This window comes from Sporothrix brasiliensis, assembly GCF_000820605.1.
Source record: "Sporothrix brasiliensis 5110 chromosome Unknown Cont22, whole genome shotgun sequence".
Taxonomy (NCBI): domain Eukaryota; kingdom Fungi; phylum Ascomycota; class Sordariomycetes; order Ophiostomatales; family Ophiostomataceae; genus Sporothrix; species Sporothrix brasiliensis.
The window spans coordinates 844,782-871,025 of NW_024467141.1; the positions used below are offsets into that span (position 1 = coordinate 844,782).

The 26,244-nt window shown below is 56.1% G+C and overlaps 6 protein-coding genes across 6 annotated transcripts; 2 read left to right on the top strand and 4 right to left on the bottom strand.

Annotated features, from left to right (window-relative positions):
- Window positions 1-3,990: 3,990 nt before the first annotated feature.
- On the bottom strand, window positions 3,991-5,145 carry SPBR_08536 (uncharacterized protein; the record flags this gene model as incomplete). Its single annotated transcript, XM_040766774.1, has 1 exon — window positions 3,991-5,145. The coding sequence occupies one exon, from the start codon at window positions 5,143-5,145 to the stop codon at window positions 3,991-3,993; it is 1,155 nt and encodes a 384-aa protein (XP_040614521.1).
- A 766-nt stretch (window positions 5,146-5,911) lies between these two features.
- SPBR_08184 (uncharacterized protein) lies at window positions 5,912-8,362 on the bottom strand (the record flags this gene model as incomplete). The annotated part of the gene is made up of 1 exon (XM_040766422.1): window positions 5,912-8,362. One exon carries the CDS (start codon window positions 8,360-8,362, stop codon window positions 5,912-5,914), a length of 2,451 nt encoding a protein of 816 aa, XP_040614522.1.
- Window positions 8,363-8,997: 635 nt separating this feature from the next.
- SPBR_08541 (uncharacterized protein) lies at window positions 8,998-10,125 on the bottom strand (the record flags this gene model as incomplete). The annotated part of the gene is made up of 1 exon (XM_040766779.1): window positions 8,998-10,125. One exon carries the CDS (start codon window positions 10,123-10,125, stop codon window positions 8,998-9,000), a length of 1,128 nt encoding a protein of 375 aa, XP_040614523.1.
- Window positions 10,126-13,758: 3,633 nt separating this feature from the next.
- SPBR_08339 (cytochrome P450 monooxygenase) lies at window positions 13,759-15,490 on the top strand (the record flags this gene model as incomplete). The annotated part of the gene is made up of 3 exons (XM_040766577.1): window positions 13,759-14,531; window positions 14,600-14,663; window positions 14,756-15,490. The coding sequence occupies 3 exons, from the start codon at window positions 13,759-13,761 to the stop codon at window positions 15,488-15,490; spliced, it is 1,572 nt and encodes a 523-aa protein (XP_040614524.1).
- Window positions 15,491-16,012: 522 nt separating this feature from the next.
- Window positions 16,013-18,561, bottom strand: SPBR_08167 (alkaline serine protease; the record flags this gene model as incomplete). The annotated part of the gene is made up of 3 exons (XM_040766405.1): window positions 16,013-17,249; window positions 17,318-17,438; window positions 17,499-18,561. The coding sequence occupies 3 exons, from the start codon at window positions 18,559-18,561 to the stop codon at window positions 16,013-16,015; spliced, it is 2,421 nt and encodes an 806-aa protein (XP_040614525.1).
- A 4,828-nt stretch (window positions 18,562-23,389) lies between these two features.
- On the top strand, window positions 23,390-25,639 carry SPBR_08216 (non-specific serine/threonineeeee protein kinase; the record flags this gene model as incomplete). The annotated part of the gene is made up of 4 exons (XM_040766454.1): window positions 23,390-23,414; window positions 23,587-23,730; window positions 23,790-25,360; window positions 25,433-25,639. The coding sequence occupies 4 exons, from the start codon at window positions 23,390-23,392 to the stop codon at window positions 25,637-25,639; spliced, it is 1,947 nt and encodes a 648-aa protein (XP_040614526.1).
- Between the last annotated feature and the right edge of the window lie 605 nt (window positions 25,640-26,244).

A 26,244-nucleotide genomic window follows, 5' to 3' on the forward strand; every position in this document is an offset into this window, starting at 1 on the left:
AAATGTATATCAGAAAGGGGGTTGTCAGAAAACAATGCACCTCGAAGAGGGCCTGACCCGAGGGACAGGAAACGAGGTCAAGCTTCCCGGACCGATGGGTGTGAGAGAGACGCGAGAGATGGTGTCGAAGCAATGGGATGACAGACAGATTGGGGGCCAGTCAGCCTTGTCGGGATGCGCTTCGTGGGTCTTTTTTTTTTTTTTTTTCTGTTGTTCTGACTGTTGGGTCGATCTGACCCAATACCAGGCTTGCCAGGCTGCTTTTTTGTTTGGCACCTCTTTTTTTAATCTTTTTTTTTCTTTTTATGTCCTTTCCTGCCCCTCGTCCCCGTCTATTCGTCGTTGCTGTACACACTTGACAGTGGCACCACGCTTCTGGGACGACGTCAAGGGACGAAACGAAAAGAAATGGGCAGCCAAAACAAGAGTATCAAAGGACAGACACAGACGCAGACACAGAGTAGGCTTGAGTGAGCGTGTCCGTCTGTGCTGTGGGGCAGGGGGGGTGCAGTGAGCAAGGACGGAGCAATGTCCCAACACAGCGGGATGTGTGTGCACAAAGTATTATTTCCGTACTGACACAGACCGTTTCTGCGTACTCGGCTCCGGTTCGTCGTGTCCGCCGCGTCGGTCGCGGGCCGTCCGTCAAGGTCGATTGGAGCGTGTTGCAGGTGGGAAACGGGTGGAAAGGGGGATTGAATGGAATGGAGAGCAGGTGGGATTCGACAGAAGAGGAAAATCGTAAAAACGCAGTCGCGAGAAAAATAAAGAATAGCAGGAGGAGAAGGGGAGGGGATAAAGGACTTGGGGGAAGGGGGAGAGGAGAGAAGAGGGGGAGGGCAAGGGGGCATGAAAAGGGACAAGGACGAACAACCTTCATACTTGTTTCTTTGTACTTTGCAGAGAATCCAAATTCAGCCCAAGTTGGCTCGGGGGACAAGGACCAGAAGACCGGGCCATGAACCGCGTCCCAAACGGCCAGGGTCGTGTCACTTGCGGTTGTGCAGGGAAGCTGCAGGGAAGCTAAACTTTGTACGGAGAACGTCCAACGGAGGACGCCAAGGTTGGGGTGCCATAGCTCCGAGCTCAGGTGATGGTACGTTGTTGCGTTGCTTTTGCTTTCTTTTGCTTGCGATTTTGCTTGCGAGGTACAGAATACACCATATAACATACAACAACACACGCCCTCTTCTGTTCCCAACGGCGTCCTCCATTTTATTTCAAAACGCCAATCTTTCACAATCTTTCAGCACTCCCCGGACAGGCACTAGGCAACTTACGGCACTCTCCGTGGGACGTGCATTTTCCTTTGGCGAGGTCAAGATGGAGGTGGGCCGTCGTTGCAATGGGTGTGAGAATGGAAAAGATAACATGAGAGCTGAGCTGGGAGACTGGGAGGATGGGCATTGCACGACAAACGAATGCACGACAAACGACGTATTCGTCCAGCAAGCTCTCTTGTTCCTCTCGTTTTAATTGCCATTGCCATTACCATTACCATTGACGACTGCCCTTCTTGTTCTCCATCGTTAATGTCCAACGCGAGCTCATTAGATCCAGCCCATTCCCCTTGTGGAGCCGCCGTTGCCGTTGCGTCTCGAGCGTGGTGGCTTCTCCAATTCGACCCGGTCTAGGCGCATCAAAAGAGGGGAATCGTGCGTGGGCCGTTCACCTAGTGAGGACGATGAGCGCGTAGCTTGTCTAGGCATGCGTCCGGCCGACACTTGCTGGGCGCCGGTTGGTCGGTTTGCGAGCTGGCGCACTGGCTGTCGTCAAGAGTCTCTTCGCTTCCCCGACCATTTCCATGTCTGTTGGGAGGGGGGCTGAAAGGGATGATCGGCTGCGGGCATCTGGCCAATACCTGTCGATCGAAACTCCGCAGTCAAACGACAACATGCATGTACGAAATACCGTTGCAACAATTTTGGCCGTATTGCGAATACGAGATGTTGATCAATCTTTATTGCTGCTTTTCCTCTCCAGCAGTGCCCGTTTGGAACGTGCCGCCAAAGTGGCCGCTTCATCTGGCGAGCCCGTTGCGAATCCTTCCGTAACATGTCCCAATTTCAAGCGGCTCAGCCGTGTTATTTTACTGGTGGCCCTACAGGGCGGCAAGATTGGGCCAGCGCAAAGAGATAGGGAGACAATGTCGATCGCGAAAGCCACCACAGCCCACCAATGCTGTCCCACTGAATCCTTCCGCCGGGGCTGTGGCTCGTGTGGGTAGGGATCGCCAAACAATGACACGACACCCAACAGTCGCTGGCAGCACGTGGTCTGCCGGCGTCGTGTTTGGGCGCTGGGCCGGCAGTTGATGGTGATGCGACTATGGACCAGGACGACATCACGACAGCTACCACTGCGCTGGGAAAATGACAGGATTCGTTGTCAGAAATAAGAATGAGAAAGCTGGACGATGAAACGAAACAATGTCGACTGTGCGATTCTGATTAGCGAGTACCACCCGAGCCACTTTTGGCGGATCGGTGGAAGCCACAAACAAAAGGGTGGAAGACAACAAGGGGGAGCGTGTTGTTCAATACGCAAGCTCCTCCGAAATGCCCTTTTCCGGAGCGGACTTGGACCGGCGCCCCGTCGATCGAGATCGACCGAGTCGAGTGAGAGTGACTGTTGTCTCGTCCAAGGCGCAATGCCATTCGTCTCCTTGCACTGCCTGCCGCGTCGTGACATTCTGACTCTGACATCCCAGCAGTAGGATGCGTCCTGCATCCTGCCCTATGAGGTGGAACTTGTGAGAGGGTGGCACGGTGGGCAGGGAACTGCACGTCGTAGGGCAGGACGATCCCCGGCATATTCAGGAGGACAAGCTGCGGACAACAAATCACGGAAACAGATAGATTGCCCATCCCACCTATTTCTCACTTCACCGGGAGTTCTTCGGCCATTGTCACGGCGTCCCCGAATGAAACAGCGGGGTAGGTGCTGGGTGCTGTGCTGTGGTACTGTGGTGCTGTGGTGCTTGGCTGCTGTAGGGCTGCTGTAGGGCTGCTGCAAGGGAGGCGCAAGTCGAGTTTGTCCATGTCGCATCCTGGTGATAAGCAACTGCACACAACGCCCTGGCAGACTCATCCCGACAATGTGGTCAAGACATTCGTCAGCACGAGTGGAAACGAAGGATCGAGACAAGCAAATGGGAGACAACGTTGCCTTGGGACTTCCCGCCATCGCGTCATTTGTCATCTGTGCTATTTGGAAGATGACTGCTGACTACAAATATACAGCAAACGTGTGCGACTGGCGCAGCGTGCCAAATTGCACGTCAGGCCAATGAGAAGGGGAGAGACGGGCAAGAGCAGATGAAAGGACGGAGGGTTCGGCAACGAGAGTCAAAACTGCGCCGTGGGTGTGGCGGCCATCCCGGCAGAATGGAACCATCGAGTGGACAACGGGACGTGGAAGGAAGAGCAAAATACTGGAAGGAATGCGGTTTGCGATTGTCAAATCAAGTCATGGCCAATCACAGCGCGAGGTCAGCCGGAGAGTGTACCTTTTCTGTCCGAAACAGAGTCTTGTCGTGCATCGAGGACAGGCCTTGTACATTCAGCCTTACGGCGAGGGAGGTGAGATTTTGGGGCCAAAGCGGATGGTCAAGGCACTGGGCGGTTCCAGTTTGGGGCTTGTTGGGATTCTTGTTATTCGTGGGATGCGAAGCATGGTACGAAAGTACGTTGAAGGGTTCCATACTTTCGTCCGTTCGGATGACAGCTCCGAGCAGTCTTTGCTCTCCTGCCTCACGCTTGAAGGACTGACTCCAACCGTTGACAAGAAAATCGAGACTCACAATCAGCTTTGGTCTACTCAGCACATTGCATTACACAGTGTTATTTTATTACTCGTCACTCTAAGTACAGCATATGATCATTGGAAAGGAGGTCTTTTTATATGTATTATCCAAGAATGTTGGTATAGTTATGTAAGGTCGACGGCCAGCATCACCTCGGTCTCCATCTAGACATCTCTTCCACCCCCCTACATGCTCTCCTCGTCCTCCTGCCACGCCCGCGCAGGGATGGTGGAACCGTCCCTGTCCTTGATCAGTGACGTGCCGCCACAACTCAGACAGAATGCGTACGCCAGCTGGTCGCGCCGCACAAAATGGCTCGCCGGCACCAGCTGCCGCCGGCAGTCGGCCCAGCCGCAGCGGCTGCGCAGGTCCTCGGGCTGCTGGACGCGCACGGCCGCGTAGGCGATCCAGTAGGCCGTGCTGACGGCCGGGTCCATGCAGCCGAGGAAGTGGTCGAGGCGGGCGTCCATGCCGCAGCAGAGCATGCCGACGGCCTCGAGGGCCGCCATGGGGGGGTCGTACCACCGATTTTTGGGTCCCGGTCCTTGCTGCTGTCCGTACATGGGCCGGCCGTCGTAGTCGTAGTCGTAGAAAGCCTCGGCAAAGGCCGCATCGCGGAGTGCTTGCTGCACCTTCGCCCAGACGCCTGCGTCGTAGATGCTCTGGGCAACGGACGCCGCCTTCTTGTTGAGGCACCGCAGACACAAGTAGTGGCCGCACGGCAGCATGTGCAGCTCGCCGACGGAAATGTCGTACTTGCTGCAGTCGCGGCAGGGCGAGGAGTGCCAGTCGTCAATGTCCAGGATGTGGAGATGCCCGCCGCAGTTGTGCGCGCCGGTCAAGTCGGTCCGCGGAAGAACGCCGTCGAGGGCGGCCGGGAACAGGACCGGGCTGTTCACGTCGAGCGGGTTGTTGACAGGGACACTCAGGAGGTCGGTCTGGTCGGAGCACGGACTGCTGTCTGTGGATGTGTCGGTGGACGTAGCTGTGGACGCATCGGTTAGTCTCGCTACAACCACCTGGTCTCTTGTCTCCGTCTGCGTTATCGACCGGAAACCCCGCTGTGAAGTACGGCGGGTCTTGGGACCTGTCCGCTTGGCAGCCCGAGCGGCCCAGATGGCCTGTGAGCGAGTCAGCGACCGAGTGCTGGCCTTGGCCCTGCTCTTTGTCGCCCGCTTGCTCTTGTTCTTTCTCTTGGCGTGCGACTTGTGGCTGGCCCATGAGGTGTATGCGGTGTGACGCTTCGATGTCGAAGACCAAGTGCCAGCACGGTGGTTTGACCGCCCTCTGCCTCGGCGCTGCGCAATGGTAACGGCCTCTTTTGGTGACGTAGAGTCCATTGCGCAAAGGGAGCCCAAGGTGATGTTGCTTGGTGATGTATGTTGCCGTATTTTTCTTGGTTTGAGCTGCACTGATAATTCCGTATTGTCGTCAACGATGCCGGAAATATCAGTGGATGTATTGTTGGTTTGTTGGTCGACTGCAGCCCACAAGCAAGCACGTTGGCATGCGGGCTATTTGTATGCAATGCATGTTATTGTCCTGTTCATCATAGTTTGTTGTCTGCTCGTCATGTTCAGGAACGAAATAGAGTAAATGCTCTGTTAACGAGATGAACTGTTGCGCGAACAAATGTATTGTTGTATGGTCTTTGCTATGAGGAGAACCGTTCGTCTTGTGAAAGGCTATGGCAATGTTTAACAATGCAATCATTGTTCTAAACAGTACGAATACTTACATAGACTACTATCCGTTGTTCATGTTGTTCATGTCGCTGTTTGTATTTGTCTTTTTTTTTAAAAAACAAAATGTCCGACTTGGACGGTTTCTTTTGAAAATAACGTGTTCGTTTCTTTAAGGCAAAGAACTCAAGGATACATATGTTTATTTTGTTACAAATGTCACCTATCTTTGTTAAATTTACACTAGATTGTTCATCCATTTATTGAGTTTGAGACGACCAAAACAAAGAACATCAAGGACCGTCAAAGAGCCACACAAAGAAAACAAATTCAAAAACAGCCACTAATTAGACACCACTCAGGCTCTGCTCTCCCTCGTTTGTTTCTATCCACAACAGTCTCCGTGTCGTCACCCCCTCCTTGTTCATCTCCGCACCGTACGTCCGTCCTGCTGCCATTTTGCCAGGTCCTGCTTCAGGCCGTCCATGACGCCTTGCACGTTGGTCAGGTCCGACTGCATGGACACAACGCGGTGCAGCGCCGTCGCCAGATCAAGGGCGCTGAGTGTCGTGCCGTCGACCATGCGGTGGTCGTGTGCTCGGCGTCGGCCGGTGTTTTGTGTCTGTCCTTGCCCGTCTTGGTCACTGCCGGTGCCGCGCGGCAATAGAGACGCCAACGCGTGTGACACGCTGGAGGAAAGGGACACGATGGGGCGGGCAAGGAGGCGTTGCAGGACCGTGGTTGGCGCTGCGGCGGTAGCGAGTGAGGCTGAGGCGGAGCGGGCTCGCCGAAGGAGTGCACGTCCCCCGTTGCTGTCTCGTCCATTGTCTCTGCCCTCCTCGTCCGAATAGAGCCAGATGTCGTCGTCCCGGCCCCCCGTCGACGGCAGCTGTGGATCGTACGCCGTCTTGTCGGGATAGGTGGCCATGGGCAGGTACGGCACCCAGGGCAGGCTGTCCTTTTTGAGAACGGCCGGCGCACGCCGCTTGTGCTTCTTTTCCCACAAGAAGTACGAGTACAAGCCGTCGTAGTCGTCGGGGGCCTTGTCCATGGCCTCTTTCCATGTTTTGTAGGGCGCTCCATCACTGTTGTTACTATCTCCGCCGTCGTCGCCAACATCGTCGATGAGAGCGTTTCCATCCTCGTCCACTTGGTAGTCTATCTCGCTGTTCGCGTCCGACTCGTCCCACGCGCCGCTGCGGTCCATGCTAAGGCCGAGCGTATCGAGCTGGGCTTCGTAGGGCAGCGCCTTCCAGGCACGGTCGCGTTGCGCGCGTTCCCTGACACTGGACGTGTCCGAGTCGGTGTCGCTGTCGGACTCGCTGCCCACGTTGGCATACCGTCTCCTCAGAAGGTAGTCTTCTTCCTCCTCGCTGCTGTCTCTGTCGCCAACCATGTCAAGTCGTCGCCGTTTCGAGCTTCTGCCGTCGTTGCCGTCGTTGCCGTCGTTTGCGTCGTCGTCGTCACTGTCGTCGCTGTCGCTGTCGTCGACAAAGTGGACCCGTTTGTTCTGGTTTCCGTCGACAGGTGCTGGGTGCCCGACTGCCGGCTGAACAGCCGCGCCATCGCCACCAGCATGACCACCAGCATGGCCATGACCATCGCCGTTACCATCATCGTCGCCATCCTCATCTGAATCCACGTCCGGGTTGATCCATCCCAGTCGCGGCAGCAGATCCCGGGGCCGCACAAACCCGTCGGGCAGCTGCCGCAGTCCTTTGTGGGGGAACTTGTCCGCCGCGTCGTCATCGGCCACTTCCTTGAGAAACTCCTGCACGCTCACTGGAATGTCCGGCGGTGCGCCCGGGGCGTCCGGATACAGGGCCGGGCTGTAGGTGCGCAGCCGCTGTTTGTGGTACCCATCCGGCATCACGGCGGCCTGGGCCTGGAGGATGGGCCGCAGTGTTTTGAGGTGCTCGATCAAGTTGGTGCGCGCGTCCGGACCGAGCATGAGATAGAGCTGCTGGGCGAGGAGGTAGAGGGTCAGTTCGGTGCCGATGACAGGGGCGGCAGCAGGGTTGTTTCCCGGTGGCGGAGGAAGGTTGGCGACCTGTGCCTGCTGGCCGGTAGCTGCAGCGCCTCCTCCGTCGCCCGGGACAGCGTTGGCTGCAGCTGCAGCTGCAGCTCCGGCTCCGGTTCCGGCTCCGGCTGCGGCGCCTGATCCACCACCAGCGTTTTGTATCGGCATGGCTGGATTGGCCTGTACGGAAGGGTTAGCACTTGGTCCTGCTGGAGTCGGATTCAACGGCAAAAGTCCTGCACGAGCTTGTGTCTGGTTTTGTTGTGGAGGAGGTACTGCCGGTGTTGGACCAGGTGGAGGTGGAGGTGCTTGAGCTGGAGTAGGCTGAAGAGTGGGAGGTTGGTTTGTATTTGCATTCGCGTTGGCGTGTTGTGGTCCAGGAATGGCAGGAACGACAGGCACGACAGGCACGACAGGCACGACAGGCACGGCAGGCACGGCAGGAGCGGCAGGCACGGCAGGAGCGGCAGGCACGACAGGCACGGCAGGAACAGCAGGAACAACGGGCACGGCAGGAGCGACAGGCACGACAGGAACGACAGGCACGATCTGTGGAGGAATATTCACTCCAACGTTGGCCACGACATGTTTTGGTGCCTGTCCCTGCTGTCCTGGCTGTCCTTGCTGCGGCTGTGCCGGCCCTACATTGGGCTTTTGCACCTGTCCTCTGATATGGGACTGAAATCGTGCGGCCTGGCCATTGTTGGCAGGTTGTTGTTGAGGTTGCGGTTGAGGTTGAGGTTGTTGCTGTTGAGGCTGTTGAGGCTGTTGAGGCTGGTTTGGCGGGTTTGGCGGGTTTGGCGGGTTTGGCGGGTTTGGCGGCTGTCCCGCATTGTGTGCTTGCTTTGGAGGCATCGTGATGGTCGATGTCCAAGTGAATGTGGTGTTGCGGCTGTTTGTGCTGGTCGCAGATGGAGTGACGATGCCGTGTCACGACACAAATGAAGGAGATTTAGCTGTTTGATTTCATGTCTCAACTCTACATTTCTACGTCCTCACAGCTGCGCGCTTTACTATCGTCGCAGAACGACCGTATTGTACTAATACCATTTGCGACGAGGAAACGTCTGTTGGTGAGGGCAAACGCTGAAAGCGGCTTGTGCAAGGGATGAAAGACGGAGTGACGGCCGCAATTGGCTGCCAGGTCCAAACAAATCCAAGCCTCTCAAAGAGAATAAAGCAAGTCCATTTGCATGGAAACGGAAACAAGGTACTTCTTTGTTCTTTAGTGCGTGTGCTTTCGAAAGGAGACACGCTTCTACAATCTACGACCGAATGCGCATCCGTTTGCTTCTGTATGTTTACAAAATCTACGCCCGGGAAAGGAATACCAAATAAATGGGAAGAAAGGCGGGAAACACCATGTCCAAGTAAAAAAAGAAAGTGAATACAAACGCGACCACAAAAGAATCAAACTTACCAAACCTACCCAAGTGACAAAGAGACAGAATGCATCCTGCTCCCACGCGCGATGCTTACCAACGCGATACTTACCAAGATGCGTCGCCATCCCGATCGTGCGGGTTCTCGTAGTCGAACCGGTCGTCGTCTGGTCGATGTCGCCGCACCACGTCGTCAAACAGCGTGTCCACATCCACAAAGACCGCCGACCCGTCGCCGCACGCCGCGCACCCCAGCCCAAAGGCCGACCGTGCGAGAGCCAGTTCGCTGCCGTCGTCGTCGCCGTGGAGCGTCCCCACCGACAGGCCCTTGGCCACTCTGTTTTCGTCCATCAGGCGCTGCCACAGCGCGAGGACCCACTGGTCGGCGGCGGTCTGCTGGGCTTTGCGGGCGGCTTTGCGGGCGGCGGCAAATCCAGACGCACCGAGGGGCGGCAGGTGCTTGTTCCTTTGTGCCGAAGCGGGCGACGCACCGCGGACGACAACATCCCGGACATCGGCGCCCCCCGGAACGTCCCGACGAATCCACACGCGGGGATCGGCGCCGTGGGCAAACTGGCTTGGCGGGCGGCGGTAGTGACGGCGGGGCAGGAGGGCCGTGTTGGTGTCGATGGTGGTGTCGGTGTCGGTGTCGGTGTCGGTGTCGATGTTGGTGTCGGCGATATCGTTGTTGTTCTGCTCGACAACAGCACCGCCATGGATAAAGTCGGCACCTACCCACGGGTCGGGCAATACGTTACTCTGTACGGAAGGGTTAGTGTGACGGGAGAGGTCAGAGGATGACGATGGTGACGAAGACAGGGCCAGACGCGGCGCTGGAGGGAGAATCCACGACAGCGTGGCCGCCAACACAGCAGCCATCAGCATCGTCCCCAGGATGCGCTGGAAGTGCTCGCCCACCACAATCCGCGTCTCTTCAAAATTGGAGTGGTCGCCGTTGGAGCAGAGCCGGCGCCCTCGGGGCACACCGGACGACCACGGCGGCGGTGGTGGGGGCAGAGGCAGGCCGTGGCGGCTGGCCTCGACGGCGGAACCAGCCCATCTGACCCACTGGCCGGCCCACTGCACTCGCAGCACAAAACGGCCCCCCCAGTACAACGTGCAGTCCAGCAGCAACGTGTTGTGCGCGAGCAGGAGCCAGACGGGGAACGCCGGGGCAAGGACGCAGGTCAAGCCATGACGGGCCAATGTTGAGGCGACGGGCCAAATTTGGTCCATGGAGGGAAGCAGAGGAAGGGGATATGAGAAGAAAAAAGAAGCAAAAGGGAAAAACAACGTAGTACAAAGCAAATCAGAGGGTGATAGGTCGGCGGGATTCAATGTCTGTAGAGTGGGTATTTTTCGAATGGCAAGGATTGGTGATGGCGGTTGTGGAAAAGAAATGCAGAGCGCGAGTGCAGGGAGTGAGTGCAGGCTGCAGAGAACAGGTGCAGGGGTGTCGTTGGGTGGACAGTGTCTGTCTTCCTGTCAAATTGATACGAGTACGACGTGAAACGGTGTGCGGATAGAATGATGGGTCTTGAGGTGTGAGAGGTGTGAGTGAGTAGATGTGCGCTGGGTTGTGAAGATACAGAATCATACGATTCAAGTTGAGTCGAAGCGAGGGGGACATGTTGGGAATCACTAGAATATCTTTATTTGTCTTTCGTTTTGATTTCGATTCCTGTTCATTGCATGTTCTGATGAACAAATAGTGGAAATTCGACTTTATGTGCTTCGTAAGTTTGTTTCTTTCTTTTCTTCTTTCATTTGTCTCCTCTTTTTTCTTTACAACATTCAGACGAAACGAAGTGTCTTTGTACATTTTTTTTTCTTTCTCAACTCTTTCCACCCCTGTGGTGCATCCCACGCTATGAATAGGCACACAGCGTTGCAGTGCAGCAGAACCCAAGCCTGCAGACAGCCCAGTCCATCCACAGCAGAAGCAACTATCCCCCCTCCCATGTCCCTTTTCCGACTGTTCTCCGTCTCACCCGTCCCCGGCGCGTTCCAGAGATTATGCACAAGTAACAATAGCCGCTGTTGTGTTGCAGGGCGCCATGGATGGGTCTGGGTCACTTTGGACGGCCACGAGGATGGGACGAAAAAGGACAGGGTTTTGGTACAGAACGTGTTTGTCAACTTAATTTCCGCCGTTCGGTCGGGCCTTGTGCTTGTGACAGCGTAAATGAATTGTGAATGCAGTCGTAAATGAAGCTCCCTCCCAGCCGGATATCATTGACAGGTCATGGGTGCACGACCAACGAATGGAACACCACCCTTGCATTTGCGGGAAGCAGGGATGAGCTGTCGAGAGTGCCGAGACTGGCTGGCTGGTGCTGGGCTGATGCGTGTTGCCTTGCACTTTGCTGCTATGTCTTTGCCTGCACCTCTTCCCTTCTCGACCGCTCCTTTTCGTATTTCGTTTTCGTCCTTTGCTCCCGCCTTCGTCGCAATCAACGGTCAAAATTGGAAATACGACGGTTGAACGGTTGAACGGTTGAACGGCCGAACGGTTGCATAGTGTAACAGCTTCAGAGGGTCAACATATGCACAGTTGTGGTGGGCGGAGTATGTGGTGTCCGTGTCTAAGACATGTCTCGACTGTCATGCAAGAGACTGCAGAGGCTGCAAAGGCTGCAGAGGCATGCACAGGGACACGTTAGGCATGCAACGGCTGCAGAAGTGCAGAATTGCAGAATGCAAGCAGTGAGATGACGGAGTACTTCGTACATGTTCGATATACAGGGAGACAGAATGCAAGCTTTCTGCCCGCCGCAGAGTTTGACTGTCGCTGGCTCTGAGAATCTTCACGTCATCTTTCCCGATTGTCGACAATGTACTTGTACAATGTACTTGTATTATCACCATATCACTTTGCATTATGATTCTTCTTCCATACCTCGGCTTCTGCCCGCCTTATTTGTGCGACTAGAGCATAACTGGATGCAAACAATGCCAGCCGGCGCTGCGAGCCGGCGGTGCTCCAACGTGCGACGGGCCGTGTCCGTCGGCGAAGGCCCAAAGGGAACTGCGTTTTCTCGTCCTCCACGACCTCTCAACATCCACTTACAGCGGACCCGTTATGATGATCGACTGGCCAGGCGCAGGACGCTACAACGAGGGCCTCTACTACAAGTATGTTGTATTCTGCTCACAACTGTTGTCTCTCTACTGCTGATTCGTGAAATGTACGGAGTAGGACGTTTTATTGATTCTCTGCATCCCCAGTCTCTGATCTCTTCTCGACTCGATTCGTGGTCGGAAATCACCGCCATCACACCCCCAGCCTCTTCCAGGCACCCCGGTCCTCTTAGCCTCTTTGGTTGGAACGGTGCCTCTCGCTTGTGCCCGCTGCGTCCGCCGCGCCCGCCTTTTGTTCCCATACGTCGTAGTTGGTTCCTTGTCCGCTGCCCCCATGCCATGTTGGGCTGCCACCATCATCCCGCAGGGGTTTGTCGCCTCGAGAAGAGTTCCCGTCTGCACACACGCATTCCCTGGCGCCCTTCCCTGGCAAGGTCCGGCTCACGCAATTTCCACAAAAACGCACAAACCACTCGCCAATCGACCCTCTTCCCTTCTTGGTTCGTGTCTGGAGATGATTTTCTGATTGTCGAGTGCAACATTGGGGAGAAGGGCAAGGGGCAAAAGAAGGAAAGAAGGACATAAGAAAGAAAGAAGAAAAGAAGAAAGAAAAGAAGAAAGTTTGTAATTACCTTGCACCCCGTAGAATGTGTATTGTGACAAGCCCGGACACGGAACAACGTTCCCTTGCAGTGACGAAACACTCCACGTCGTAATCGTTTCCGAAAAGAGTCGTCTGTACTTGTAAAATGTCGAGCTGTGTTGTATAACTTACGTCGTATGTCGCAACGAGGCACAATGAAACACCTCATGTCGTCGTCGGTTGTCGCCGTCATCGTCGAAGTCTGTCGCCCATCCCCATTGCCCATCATCCCCAACGTCCGTCCCGGCCAACCCCAAAAGGCTAGAGTGGCGGGCAGAAGAGACAATAGGAGAACATAAACCCAGTAACTCTCCACAAGAACAACGCAATTGTCTGTGCTTTTGCTTTCGCGTCACAAATTCTCCATATACTTCGTACACAGTATTGTTTCCCCTCTTCAGCTGCATGGGTCATGCTACGCTAGTGACGAAACGGGACGAGACAAGAGAGGAAAGAGCGACAGAGGAGGAGAAACAAGGAAAGTGAAAAGGGAAAGCGAAAGGGAAGGCAAAAGGAAAAGGAAAGACAGGAAAGTGCAGCTGGGCACATGGACGCTACACGACGATAAAAAGGAAGGCGCACAGCAAGGGACCGCAGCTCTTTCCTAAAGAAACAACACTACCGCCGATGTCACCCTGCTCTAAATCCACATCACAGCAGGGAAAGAACGAAGGAGCTTGTCGAAACTGTCAAGAGGAAGCCGCAAAGGCTTGTCTGAGCTCAAGTGGGCCTGCTGTCGCTGTCTCTCGTCTCTCTCCTCACCCTCACACTCGTCCTGAAGACTGGCCCTCCTTCATCTACATATCTCGCAGCAGACCCTCTTGTTTCTGCCTTGTCTTTTGTCTCTCGATTTGCCTTTTAGCCATGTCGACATCACTCTATCTCTGGTAGCTGAAATTGGCGTTTGGTGACTGGTATTTTCGTCCTTGATCTCATCCCCTCGACAGGCGACATCGAGCCTTTTATATTATCGTCGACCGCGCGCCACTCCTCCACTCACCTCGCTCCTGCGCTCAGTTCCGCTCAGCTCACCGTGACTGTAAGACCGTTCTCACATTCTCACACCAACACGCCCCGATACTGGCATAAACGTCACACAACACCTCTGCCTGATTCTGGCCCCCTGGGCCTTCTGATCTCTGCGGATGATGGCCCTCTTCGCCTCCGCCTCCTTGTCGACCGTGGCCCTCGCCCTCGTCGCCACCACCGTTGTCTACTATGTCTTGAGTGCTGTCGCCGCCGCCCGAAGGCTGCGTGCCTTCCCCGGCCCCCGCGTCGCCTCCTTTTCGTACATCTGGATGGCCAGCACCGCCCTGAGCGGCCGCATGTGGGAAATCTACTACAAAAAGGCCACCCTCCGCTACGGCGACGTCGTCCGCATCGGGCCCGGCGAGCTGCTGACGAGTGATCCGGTCCTCATCCGGCGCCTCTCGGCCACCCGCCAGCCCCAGTACCGCCGCTCCGACTGGTACAACCCGAACCGCCTCGACCCCTACGAGCACAGCATGTTTTCCCTGCGCGACGACGTCGCCCACGACCGCCTCAAGGGACGGACGGCCGCCGCCTACGCCGGCCGCGAGAACCCGGCGCTCGAGGCCGAGGTCGACGCCGTCCTCCTGCAGTTTGTCGACGTCGTGCGCACGCGCTACGTCGCCACGCGCAAGCCCATGGACCTGGCCGTGCTGGCCCAGTACTTTACGCTGGACAGCATCACCAAGGTCGCCTTTGGGCAGGCCTTTGGGTTCTTGGAGCGCGAAGAGGACGTCCACGGCTACCTGCGGAGCATCCTCGACATTGCGCCCGTCATGCAGACGAGCAGCGAGGTGCCCTTCCTCAACCGCATCGTCACGTCCCCCTTTGTCCTCAAGCTGGCCGGGCCCAAAGTCACCGACAAAGACGGCATCGGTCGCATGATGGGGTGAGTACCCCGTTCAGCCCCCATTTTCTCGTTCTCGTTCTCTTCCACTTCACCTGCTAACCCTTCAGTGTCGCCCGCGACATCGTCGCCGAGCGGTTCGTTCCAGACGCCAAGGACCGTCGTGATATGCTCGTACGTTTTTTTCTTCGTCTTGGTCTTACTCTGTTCTCGCCTCTTTTCGCGCGTGTCTCCATGGCGCACGTGCACTAACCTGACCAACCCAGGGCGCCTTTGTCCGCAACGGCCTCACCCAGCGCGAGTGCGAAACAGAAGCCCTCTTCCAGATCATTGCCGGCTCCGACACCACCGCCACCGCCATCCGCATGACGCTCCTGTACATTATGATTACGCCGCGCGTGCACGCCCGCCTGCGCGCCGAGGTCGACGCGCACTTTGCCGACCTGCCGGACGACCAGATCGTCCCCAATGCCGTCGCCGAGGCCCTGCCGTACCTGCAGGCCGTCGTCCTCGAGGGCCTGCGGATGCACCCGCCGTTTGTCGGCCTGCCCTTCAAGGAGGTGCCGCCGCAGGGCGACACGCTGCCCGACGGCCGGTTTGTGCCGGGCGGCACGCGGATTGCGCCGAGCATCTGGGCCCTGACGCGGCGCAAGGACGTCTTTGGCGAGGACGTGGACGTCTTTCGGCCCGAGCGATGGCTGCCCGCGCCCGCGCCCGCGCGCGTGGCCGACGGCGAGCGCAGCGAGGGCAAAGACACCAACGACAACGCCCCGGAGAACATTGCCAACATGCGGCGCACGCTGGACCTCATCTTTGGGTACGGGCGCTGGGCGTGTGCGGGCAAGTCGCTGGCCTTTTTGGAACTCAACAAGACGCTCGTCGAGATGATGCGGCGCTTCGAGCTGCAGCTGATGTACCCGTTGCGCCCGCTGTCGATGGTCAACCACAATTTGTTTTTGCAGAAGGAAATGTGGATGCAGGCAACAGCGCGGTCGAAGTGACGTCGACTGCGAGGCTTGCATCGTGGGGAGCACACAAGCAGAAACGCCAACGTGAACACCAACGCTCCATAAAGCCACCTCCTGTTCATCCCCACGACACGTGTCTTGGTTCGGACAGCGATGGTTGTTAAGAGTCCGTTCTTTGCTTTATTGTCTCGTCCTCCGAACCCATCTCCTCATTTTGTTATATCTCTTCCCGTACGTTTGTATATGTTGTTCTTTTTGCCATAATGACCGTCATGACGATCCATCACCCCATCTACGAATGAAATTATCGCCGCGATTAATGGATTACCCGTTCTTGCTATAGCAAAATCATCCGCACTAAATTAAGCACACTAGTATTATGATAAACTGTCTAGATGCCGTCCTTGGACGTAGCATAACGAGAGAAAAGGGAAAAGTATAGGAAATGAGCGACATGAAGAGAAAATGAGCAGACAACATATGATACCCGAAAAGCAAAAGCCGAATGCCTTGCTGTATATGTACAAAACGACGCCCCTCAAGACTGGTCTTCATCTAAGGCAGGTCCTTGAAGAGGGCCAGTAGCTTCGGGTAGTCGGGCGATCCCAGGCCCGTCACTGGGTCCCAGCCCTCTGCCGCCGGGAAGCCGTCGGTGCCGCAGCCCGGGTTCGACCCTGAGGTAATGTCGTTGAACACCTCCGGGTGCTGGTACAGCACGGGGTTGACAAATCCCACCGTCGACTTGCCCTGGCCCAGCCGCTCTTCGTTGACCAGAGTCAACACCGATGCCCACACGGGCGCCGCCAAGGATGTGCCGCCAATCGTGGCCCACGCACCATTGAGCACCGTCACGTAGTGGTCACCAATGGCCGACACATCGGGGAAGCCGCGGCCGCCAATGTGGTAGACACCGTCGCCAGCTCCGCTAAAGTTGCCGTTGCCCATATCATAGTAACCCGTGAAGCTCAGGTCCACCTGGCTGAAATACTTGGCCACAGAGAACGCCTGGTACGACGGCTGCGGGAAGTAGTTGCTGAAGCCACCACCCGAGCCGAAGCGCGACGTGGCCCGCTCTGTCAGCTTGGGCACATGTGACGACGACGTGCCAGAGGGCGCCGTGTAGTTTCCGGTGCTGTTGCTGCTGGGTGGCGTCAACGGCTCGGCCAAGTCAAACTCGGTGCCGCCGACGGCCAGTACGTAGGGGCAGGTCGCTTCGCTCGCGGGGTAAAAGATCTGGCCAACGCCGCCACAGCCATCGTAGTTGCCTCCGTCGTACGCGCCCGAGGCCACGCCATCGTCACCCGACGAGATGACAACCGTCACGCCCTGCAGACCCAGCTTGAGGATCTCGGTGCACTGTCTCTTCCAGTAGTATGCCGGAAGGTCGGCCTCGCCACCGCCGTAGCTGATGCTGATCACGTTGGTGGGCTCGTAGACACCGCACTGCAGAGTGCCGTTGTAGCCGCCGGGAGCGGTATCCGGGTACGACGGGTCCATGCACTCGGGCTTAACGCAGTTGCCCGTCTCACCAAAAGCGCTGAACGTGCAATACGAGCCGTCGATGGCGTCGAAGAACGTGTTCCAGAAACCAAGGTACGGGGTGTTACCCATGGTCATGTTGGACTGGATGCGCTCATCGTCGACCTGGAAGAGGACCGCCTGCTGCGGGTAGATCAGCGGCATGGCGGCCTGGAAGTCGAGCTCGGCTTCGCCGCCAGCAGTGTCAGGCTGGGTGTCGGCCGTTGCGCCGTCAATGAGGCGTGGAATCGGGTACGTGCCCTGGGGAATGTTTCTGGGTGTGTTAGCTGTGGCACGCTGTAATACGGGACCGTAGACGACATGGAAGGGCCAGAAACATACGGTGAGACGACCTCAAAATAGTCGTCGAGATCTGACTTGCTGTAGTGCTGGTTGAGGCCCTCGAAGATGCCGAGTTCGTTGCCCGGCCTGGCCGTGGTACCTTTGGGTATGCCGTACTGGGCTACAAGGAGGAGTCAGCATTCTAACCGATATCTTGAACAACCCCATTTCCTCAACTTACTCCGAATGCAGTTAGGCGTCACGTATTCGTAGCAGTTGCTGCTGTTCATCGGCGGCGGCTTGTTCAGCGTGAAATCGGTCCCCATGGTTGGGCCGCCGGAGTCCTTGTTGGCCGACACACCGCTGTTGAGGTACGTCGGATCGGTGTGCATGGCCTTGGTCCGGCGACGACGGTCCACCAGTCCCGTGTCCAGGTCCCGGCGCCGACGCTGCTTGCGTGCCGTCTCCACATCATGCCGCAGCCGGATGCCAGGGATCACGTAGTCAACGTGCTCCTGCACAGACCGCGGCAAGTGGTAGTGCTCAGCCGCGACATCGCGGGTCCGCGTCTCGCCGTGCTCGTAGACGTGGTACTCGGCCAGCAGGAGTTCCTCGGCCTCGGCCACTGTGGCATCAAACTGGATCCACTGCTTGTTGGCCGACTGCGTGATACGGTCAATGTGGATACCGGCCGACGTCAACCACCCGACAACAGCGTCGACGGTGGCACGCTCGGGCGCGAAAAAGTCGACCACCTCCTTGGAGGACATGTGCTTTCCGTAGCTCGCCGAGGACGGGTCGGCAATGGCCATCAGCCGCGCGTGGGCGCTGCCATCGTCGACGTTCCGCTGCTTGAGACCGATCCGCATGGGCAGCAGGGCGTCTGCAGGGGCACGCTCGGTGCGCTCCCAGCGGCGGGCCCAGGTCTTGGGCTGGCGCTCGTGCAGGGTATGCGTGTCCGGGATCATGCGGCGGAAGCTTTTGACTGTTGAGGACGATATTGGCTCGGCGCCCTTGTTGGTCGGGTGGAAGACGCCGCCGGGCAGGTCCTTGAAGTGGGCTCGTGTATTGTGCTTGTGGGCATGCGCGTTATGGGCTGCGTGAGCCTCGGCGTGGGCTGCGGAGTTGCGGCTGCGGTGTTTGGTATCATGGGCGTCGTGGTGAGCCACGGCACGGGTGTCCAGCACGGCGTGCACCTGGTTACCGATTTCAATGCCGACGTCCGGGGCCGGAACCGGACCGGCGGCGGCCTCGAGGGCAAGGCCGCCGACGAGGGCCACGCACGCGAGGGTGTTGAAATACATGGCGTTTAGCGAGATGCTGTTATCATGGGTAACGGCGAGGATACGAAGAGAGTGCGTGTGCGTGTCAATCGTGAGTGATGTTCAAAGAGCGAGAGAACGGCAGCTCAACGGAAAAGTAAATAGAAGTGACTGTGATGTGAGCTCAAATAGAAGGAGTGAAATGCAGAAACACAGAAGGAGCGAAAGGACGGCTTTGGTCGATGTTGGAAAAGCCCAAACGAGAAGGAGTGACGGGTGGTACGAAAAGACAATGAACAAACGAGGAGGGAAGGAGCAACACAGAATGAGTGACCACGGCCAGAGAGAGAAAAGGGAAGGAGAGAAAAGAACGAAGAAAGGAAAGAAGAAATGTCTTGGAAAGAGCAGGTGCACAGAACAAAAGGACAACAGAAAAGGAACGAAAACAGGAGGATGGCCACGAGAAAGCCTGGGTTACATGACATGGGGACGTACAACCCTGCTTCTCGGCATCAAGATCATCTTTATCTGCCGTGCTCCCTCGATGCCACTGAAAGCTGGGCGACCGACTCTGCCATCTTGCCTTTTTTTACCCATTTCCACTCTTTGTGCCCTCTTTTCTGGGTCTATTCCCTCCTTGTTGCCTTTGGCTCCTCTTTTCTTGCCCTTTTCGTGTGCTTGTCGTCTACCTTTGTCTTCTTGGCCGACTTCCCAAACGGGAAGCTTACACGGGAGATCGCTAGAAGCGCGATGACGACACAGAGGCAGGGGACGGGGCCAAAGGGCAAGAGAGGAGACCCAAAGGATGGAAAGGGAAGGGCGCTGCCGAGACTTAGACATGCCCACATGCCGGACAGCCTTCCCTGCGCGTACGACTCGGCCGGTCACTGTTGTTTCTTCTGTTTCTACTGGCCTTCCAAGCCTAGCTTTGTGGCATCATCGTCGGTCCAATACCTGGACCCGCCGGGGCAGCCAGCGCGGCCGTTGAAACAAGGCGACAAGAGATGAGCCAAGGGAGCCTTTAACCAAGGGCGGCAAGCTTAATTTGCTGCACTACGATGTACGAGGTGGTCGTTTTACAAGCTCACAGCTGTATAGCATAGTGGTCGAGGTCGTGTCTCGGTCGTGCAAGGAGAATCTCAAGTCGTGCGGCGCTACTTGGCATGTTTTGTTTCGCACCAACCCCTGGCTTTGGTTCCTGGACTAGTTTGCGCAGCGCGGGGTGCCGTCGACGATCTAACAACCTAGCTTCTGCACAGAAACTCAAAAGACGACAAGCAACCAGTAGGACGTCGTCAGGTCGTCTTGGCGGGCAGCTGTGGCGAGATGAGAGGGGACATGATATGCACAAAAAAGCAGGTATGCAAATAAACTACGATGAAACGAGACGCACCAGGAACCAGAAGAACGATGCGCTCTCGGCGCTGCACGACGAGAATGGGGAAACGAAGACGGAGAAGCAACGGTGCGCTGACAAAACTTGGAAGAAAAGCGGAGAGGCAGCGCACATCATAGGCAAACCTGCACGACTTGTGAGATACTTTTGAAGGCATTTTCATCTCGCAGCGGTAGAAACACACGACAAGACTCGCGGCACACCGTTTGCGTACCGAGTTGTTTTATCTGCCGCACTCAGCTTCTTCTTCTGGAAGGTCGACACTTACACCCGCTCAAAAAGGCAGCTCTATTTGCTCGCCTCGTCAATTCCTGCGCAGCAGCAACTTAACCGTAACGGTCACTCCGCCGCAGGAGGTCTGTCCCTTTCTTTGCCCGTTTTGATAATGATCGTCGCCTGTGTCGCCGCACATAATCAGGCTCGACAGGGCGCTCGCCCCCTTGTCAGGTCCCTAGCCGACTCTCTGGAAAACGGGATGACGGGAAAACGGGATCGGCAAGCACGGGGCGCCTCTCTTTATCTTAACCTTCTTTTTTGTTGGTGAACTGCGACATCCGCCACCACACGGTCTGATGGTGTTCTCTGTATTTATGAGGAGAGTCCACTCAAGACACCTGCCCAGTGTACATATCCTCCCTGGCAGTCCAGTCGCCGTTGCACAGATGTTGTGAGAGTACATATGCTAAATGAATACATACGCACACCAGAAGTTCTGCTATCTCCAAGAGCCTTACACGACAGTTCCTTACAGCAACGAAGAAGCAGAGCCACGCATCCATTCCTCCCTGGTTTTATCCTGTCGTAGATAAAAATGCAACGCGGCCCCTCCCACTCCCTCCGCATAGCTGCTCCCTTTCTTAAACTCTGCCTTTTCTTCATGTCACCCTCTCGTCTCATCGTTGACACATTGACGTCCCGCTATCGTCTTCTCCCTAGCTGCGCCAGCGACCTTGGGTTCCACATACCGTTCTGTCAGTCAATCTTTCACAGACTTTCTATTCCTCTGCATGCCAACGCTGCCACAGATCTTCTAGAAGAAGCATGCACGAGGCAGCAAGGAGCATATACGGAGTAGGACATATGCACGCAGCACATACGAGCATACACGAATACAGCGTGCAGCGGTTGCCACGCTGTCTGACACGGTCCGACTAAACAACGCAGCTGCCGTGATGTCGTTGCGATATGTGTCGTGCCCTCGAGGTACGGAAACATTGTGCATTGTCTGCACGAGCTACGAGACGTCCTTTTGGCCGCTACCGGCATGCTCGGCTGCAAAGTGCCGTCTTGGCTCTGTACTGTTTTCTTCCGTCGCGTTGTTTCTACGGCAAACTACATGCTGTAGAGAGACCATCTCGAGAGCAGTGGACGACAGCGATATTGTTTTTGTCGTATTTGCTTCGCACAACAGTGTCGTAGAAAAAGTCCCAAGTCAATTCCGGATGTATGCTGCCTCTGGTGCACGTAAATGTCACATGGACAGGCTCCTGGTCAAGCTTCGTCTGTTTCCTGCTTTCTTATCTTCTTCCTTGACGCCGTGATGATGAATCGCGGTTTCCTATTTTAGCCAAATGGCCTTCCGACCCAATAGGGCAGGCACCCGCCCGGCTTCCCCGAGTATGGAGCCCCATTGCGCCTCGCTCGGCAATGTTGGCGGTTTGGGTCGACCCGTTGATGCGTTGTTGGGGCCCTGGTATTTGCCCCAGTGCCATTGAATTTGCCTCTTGGGGACAGGAAGGCTGTGCAAATCGCTTGTCCACGAACACGGGAGCACAAAAGACTCCAAATCAATCCGAGTCCCTCGGGCGCGTCGAGCAGAAAATAACGCGCATATGTGCTTCTTTTGTCGTCCAATTCTTAATCCTCCCGTACGACGACGAGCCAATGGGGATTCTATGCAGACATCTTGAACCAAGCCCCCAAAAAACGACGCCCAGAGTGCTGCAAAGAACGGACATATGGTCAAGACCTGTGGATTTGAGCCGCACTGTGTTCGTTCAACCAGCTGAAGGGCACGTGACACTCTCTCCCTCCTCCAAATCGCACTGTGCGAAGCAGGGAGCAAGTGTAGACCATTTTCAGGGTCCAACTCGACTGTCAAAGTTATCCCCACGAATCACCTCACAAACGTATGTCCAAATTACTGAAGAAATGCCAGGGACATCGAAGCAATATTCATTTGCGGAGAACCTCGTCAGAATGCACACGGGCGCGATAGTTCCCCATAGCCGTAACGGTCCAGCCAGTCTAGATCCAGCATACCAGGCCTTTCTGGCCCACTCGAACCCCTATTCTCAGCCCCTTATCCTATTGTTAGAGCCCCTGAGGGAAATGGAGACCTCCTATTTACTAGTAACGAAACTCGATATCCAGTTGTTCATTTGCATAAGAAGAAATGTAAATACGACAGACCAAGGTGGAGATGTTAACCATGAAGAATCACAAGGCAGAGGTCAGCTTAACGGGCGATAAGGGTCAAGTACACAATAAATTGCAATGTTTAACAGGACCAGCTTTATGAAAACGGCAAAACGACGCCAGTCGATTTGATTACCAAATGTTGTGCTGCATTCAAAGGCATTGAGAGCAGTTTGCTGAGAGGACGACAGGATAAGGTCTACAGTGTCAGGTGGCTATAAATATACTATGTTCAAACCTAGATCGATTGCCCCCTCCATGTTGTTGCCGCCACCTGTTTTGCCCCTGGCGCCTGGCGTTTCCGCTACAGATTAGCGCATGCTTACGTCGGTCCAGCACCTAATCGCGTCCGAAACCCCGCCCTGTCTCAGCCTCTTTCCCCATCCACGCTGCACTCACTCTGGCACTGTCGAAGGCTGTCCCGGGGCGGGGACTGCACTAAATTGATTCCAGGATGCTGAGAAGTCGTCTCCAAGCCCCCTCTGGGCCTAGCCGCCATGGTCATCTTACAGTGCAGTCCCTCCCCGCTGTTGCCCTCCGTCACCGAGTCGGCCAAAATTGACGGGTCGGTCCTGCTCTCTAATCCTCCGCCAACTCTCAGCTTCTCCTCACTCTGTGCCTCTTTCCCTTTCTCACTCCTCGTTTCGCATCTACACTCTTTTCCGACTGCTTCTTCATCTTTCCCTCGATCACGATCTTTCGACACGTCCATTGGCAGCGCTCGATTCTCGCCTTTCTGCATTCTGCGCACCTTCATCAGCAGCGTTGGTTTTTGTAACTGCGGCCCATTTCCTTCCGAACCTAGTCTCTTCCACCGCCCTCCGCCTTTCTCCTCTCACGCTCACTTTCCTCGTTTTCCGCATTCGACCTCTCAAACGTCTCTCCTGCGTCTCGAGTATCCTCGACTGTCCACAACCGCTCTTTGAAGACTGTCTCGGTTTCGTGCTCCGCTGTCTGTTAGCTGTACATCGTCCAGACAGTGCCTACGGCAAACACTCGATCAACCTCTCCAAATAAACCCTCCCACCTCCCCACCTCAGACACAGTTTCGCGAACATGTCGACGTGGAAATTGACAAAGAGTAAGACATTATCCAGTCTGCCCCGGTTTCTGCCAAGACAATGTAACATGGATCGTTGTGGGAGGATGCATGTCCCAACGTCAACTCGGAGGCTGCATGCTCGGAACGTGCCAGACATATCGGACGCACCTGAAATGAATCCAAGGCTGATCGTATCTCCCTCCTGCTATAGAGCTGAAGGAGACTCATCTGGGTCCCCTTGCCAACTTCTCGCGGTCGACGTCCACGTCCACCATTGCTCCCGAGAAGGAAGAGAAGCCTGCGGCTACGCCTCCCGTCGCCTCCAGCACCCCGACACCCCCTTCCAGCAACATTGGTAAGCCGAACTCCGCCCGCATCTCGAGTGTCTCCTGGGGATCCTAACTCTTTCTCCAGCTGCCTCTGAAGCACTCAGCCAAACCGATGTCATCAAGCCCCCAAAACCCGGCATCCTGGTCGTCACCCTCCACGAGGGCCAGGGCTTTGCCCTGCCCGAGCAGCACCGCAACGTCTTCAACCCCCAACACCAGTCCTCTCTGTCCACCAGCAATGCCCTCTCCAACATGGTCTCGGGGTCCGTCCGACCCAGCTCCTCGCAGCGCCCAGCAGGCGGCTTTACAAATGGCTCCAGCCGGCCGCAGACGTCCGCAGGCAGCGGCTTCGGCAGCATCCCCACCAACCACGGCCGTGTGTCGGGCAAGTACATGCCGTACGCCCTTCTCGATTTCGACCGCATGCAGATCTTTGTCAACTCCGTCGAGGGCACCCCCGAAAACCCACTCTGGGCCGGCGACAACACCCAGTACAAGTTCGATGTGTCCCGCGTGACTGAGCTCGCCGTCCACCTCTACTTGCGCAACCCCAATGCACCGCCCGGCTCTGGCCGCAGCCAGGACATCTTCCTCGGTGTCACCCGCATCAACCCCCGCTTCGAGCAAAGCCAGCCGTACGTCGAGGACCCCAAGCTGGGCAAGAAGGATCGCGAAAAGGCCGCTGCCGAGCACGCGGCGCGCGAGCGTGCCGCAGGCTTCAGTGGCATCGACTGGGCCGATGTGCAGTACGGGCAGGGCCGCCTCAAGATTGGCGTGACGTACGTCGAGAACCGGGCCGGCAAGCTCTCGATTGACGACTTTGACCTCCTCAAGGTCGTCGGCAAGGGCAGTTTCGGAAAGGTCATGCAGGTGTGCAAGAAGGACACGCGGCGCATCTACGCGCTCAAGACCATCCGCAAAGCCCACATCATCTCGCGATCCGAGGTCGCCCACACGCTGGCCGAGCGGTCGGTGCTGGCCCAGATCAACAACCCCTTCATTGTTCCGCTCAAGTTCACCTTCCAGTCGCCCGAGAAGCTGTACTTTGTGCTGGCCTTTGTGAACGGCGGCGAGCTGTTCCACCACCTGCAAAAGGAGCAGCGCTTCGACATCAACCGCGCACGCTTCTACACGGCCGAGCTGCTGTGTGCGCTCGAGTGTCTGCACGGTTTCAACGTCATCTACCGCGATCTCAAGCCCGAAAACATTCTGCTCGACTACCAGGGCCACATTGCCCTCTGCGATTTCGGCCTCTGCAAGCTGGACATGAAGGACGAGGACCGCACCAACACCTTTTGCGGCACGCCCGAGTACCTGGCGCCCGAGCTCCTCATGGGCCAGGGCTACAACAAGACGGTCGATTGGTGGACGCTCGGTGTGCTTCTGTACGAGATGCTGACGGGCCTGCCGCCGTTCTACCACGAAAACACCAACGAAATGTACCGCAAGATCCTGTCGGAGCCGCTCTATTTCCCGGGCACCGACATCGTGCCGCCGGCCGCCAAGGACCTGCTCACCAAGCTGCTCAACCGCAACCCGGCCGAGCGCCTGGGCGCCAACGGTTCTGCCGAGATCAAGGCGCACCGCTTCTTTGACGCCATCGACTGGCGCAAGCTGCTGCAGCGCAAGTACGAGCCGGCCTTTAAGCCGAGTGTGGTGAGTGCCTCCCCGTGCCCCAACAAACCCGCATGTCCACATGACTAACTGTTTTTTGATTGCTGCCGACAGACCGATGCACGCGACACCGACAACTTTGACCCCATCTTCACCAACGAGGCGCCCCTCGACTCGTACGTCGAGGGCCAGCCCCTGTCCCAGACCATGCAGTACCAGTTCGAGGGCTTCTCCTACAACCGGCCGATCGCCGGCCTGGGCGACGCTGGCGGCAGTGTGCGGGACCCGTCGTTTGTGGGCAGCATCCAGGATAACCGATAAGCGTGCGGCGGAGTTGTCCAGTCTTTTTTTTTTTCAGGTTTTTTGATATTTTGGTCATTTACATCTGTTCATGCTGGTCGTTTTTTTATTTTTATTTTTTTGCTTTCTTTTGATACACTTTCTTGTTTCTTGCCATTCGCCTTCTCGTCGTATCGTATCTTACATGTAGACGACGTCGTCCATTGGTATTCGACCTTTTTGGGTGCTTCACCATCGTTTTCTGTACGGACAATGCACACAATATATGGATGACAGACGACACGGATAGGACGCTGGCCGACATACAGCGGCTGGCGATTTTCACTTTCTGTTCTTTGGGTTTTTCTGAGACATTCCGATAGGACGGCTTCTATGATATGTTGTCGAATGTCGACGTCCATATACACGCAGCCTCTTGACTTAGTGCAATGTGACATACGATGGTATTGTTGTTTCCGTGTCTTTATCATGGTGGTCACAAATCTATCACTGGATGATTTAGATATGAGGGATGTTCTTTTTAAATTTGTAAGCTGCTTTATTGATCACTTATTTATTTGAAGTTATTTCAAGGAAGATAAACAACCAGAATAAATGTTAAAATACGACGCGAAACCTAATTCCTT